The sequence below is a fragment of the Camelina sativa genome, chromosome 5 (assembly GCF_000633955.1).
Source record: "Camelina sativa cultivar DH55 chromosome 5, Cs, whole genome shotgun sequence".
NCBI classification, from domain to species: Eukaryota; Viridiplantae; Streptophyta; class Magnoliopsida; order Brassicales; family Brassicaceae; genus Camelina; species Camelina sativa.
The window spans coordinates 15,784,812-15,787,024 of NC_025689.1; the positions used below are offsets into that span (position 1 = coordinate 15,784,812).

At 36.8% G+C, this 2,213-nt stretch overlaps 1 protein-coding gene across 1 annotated transcript; it reads right to left on the minus strand.

Annotated features, from left to right (window-relative positions):
• On the minus strand, positions 262–1,974 carry LOC104787008 (alkane hydroxylase MAH1-like). Its single transcript, XM_010512499.2, has one exon. The coding sequence runs from the start codon at positions 1,956–1,958 to the stop codon at positions 456–458; it is 1,503 nt and encodes a 500-aa protein (XP_010510801.1). The 5' UTR covers positions 1,959–1,974; the 3' UTR covers positions 262–455.

Consider the following 2,213-nt stretch of genomic DNA (forward strand, 5'->3'; position numbering starts at 1 on the left):
CACACCTTCGAATACATGCTCGGGTGACCCTTCATTCTTGCTATTTTTTTAGCCTCAAAGCACCTGTTTTTATCCAAAATGCAACAATGCAATAATGCAACATCTTAAAACACCTAAATACAAATATCTAAGGTTAAATACCTAGAAATACTAAGGTTAAGTTTTAGACAATGCAAAACATAACTAAAAATATGCATAAAAATGTGTAAAATAGAGAGACATCAACATTACAACTTCTAGTTTTTATTATATTATCTTGATTAAATTCCATAAAAGTTGTGATCGCTTACAACACCATAGGCCACGTTTTAATAAAGAAAGCTGTATAATTGAAAAACAATATTTATTGGAGAGTTACCTCAATCCAAACTATTATTGTAGGCAAACCCAAAAATCAAGCGAAACATATAAGAGGATAGTAATAGTTAGGCATAGAAGCCAAGCGAGCATCAAAATCATGTATTCTTACTGACCGTGACTTTAAGACCATGCTTCATACTAAGAATCATAGAGGCACCTTGTTCGATCTTTTGACCTTCAACGATTTTAAATTCGTAGTTTCGTATGATGTTCACAGCTACTATCTTCATCTGCGAGAGAGCCAAATTCTTACCCAAGCAAGTTCTTGGACCGGAATTAAATGCAAGGAACTTGTATGAAGGTTCTTGTCTTAGCCTTCCTTTGTCTGAAATCCACCTCTCTGGTTTGAAATCTGATGCGTCTTCTCCCCATACAGATCTCATTCTTCCCAGCGCGTAAACAGAGATTATAATCTTTGAATTGGCTTCAACTTTGTGTCCGCTTGGAAGCACATCGGACTTCGCGGGTGACTTATGATTAAATGGAACTGGTGGGTAGAGTCGTAAAGTTTCAGACAAGACAGCATGTAGATATACGAGCTTCTCTAGATCTGCAGGATCATACTTTGTGTTGATCTCGTCTCGGATCTTGGCCATAACTTGGGGATGCATAGAAAGAAGCCAGAAGAACCGAGTGAGAGCTGCGCTTGTAGTGTCTCTTCCTGCTGCCAATAGACTAAAAACAACATCTCTTATAAACATATCATTTTTCGGTTTCAAGAGCTTATATTTGGTAGTGTCCACATTAATATAATATGTTAACACGTCCATTGATGTCTCTCTTTCCCCACTAATTATCTCTTCTCGTCTTGAAGATATGATCTTCGCAAGCATTTTATCGACAGCGGCCATCGTAACTTTCATCTTCCTCTCAAGACCAATCCCAAACCATCTTTGAAGCTTCCACAAAATCACAGGTTTGAGATGTCTATAGAAGACCACTTCTTGACCGAGATCTACAGCTTCAGGAAACTCAACTTCGGGCGTTTCAGTGGATAGAGTCATTGGATCATAACCATTAATTAAAATTGAGAAAATGTCAAACATATATCTCTGGAACACATCTTGTAAGTCTAAGGTGATGTTTTCCTCAACAGCTTTATCAAGAAAAGGAAACAGATCCTTCTTCAACTTTCTTATATTGCTACTCACCGCGAGCTCAAGAAAATCTTTATTGTGAAAAAGGGTGTGATTTGACTTCCTCAGATCCTCCCACAACTCCGAATCAGCGGCTAAAATTCCATCTCCCAAAGCATCAAAGATCTTCTTGAATCCAGGTCCTTTAGGGTAATTCTGAAAGTTTGAACTTAGTATGTGATGGATGTTCCTTGGATCAGCCGTGAGTAAGAAATCTATTCCAGTAAACCAGGGTCCTTTGACAGCAAAGTTCAGATTGTTAGCCTCAAGGCCCTTAACCATCAAATCATATATTCGATGGATTTGGATGAGCCAACGTGGAACCATCCGGCGGCCGCGGAAAGGCCATTTCTTGAACAAAGGGCTTCCGTGAGATTTCTTGTAGAGGAAGAAACATTGGAATACAAAGAAAAAAGGGAATGATACGATGAAGACTTTCAGTAAGAAGCTTAAGATCATCATTCTAGAACAAAGGATTTCTTGAACAATGTATCTATATAACCTTTTTTTGTGCAAATGTATCTATATAACCTTTATAGATAAAAAAAATCTCTATACTTGCCTGATTCAACAAAACACACGTCGTGTTGTAATTTGTATTAATATTGATGTTGACAATGAAGTGAATGCGCATAGATGTTGTGTGGTAGGAGTGAGAACAGATTTTTTTTTTTTTTTTTTTTTTTTTTTTTTTTTTTTTTTTTTTAAAAAAAAAAA

Bases quoted from the DNA above. Each gene is read 5' to 3' on its own strand.
- LOC104787008 (XM_010512499.2), bottom strand. From the start codon at position 1,958: ATGATGATCTTAAGCTTCTTACTGAAAGTCTTCATCGTATCATTCCCT.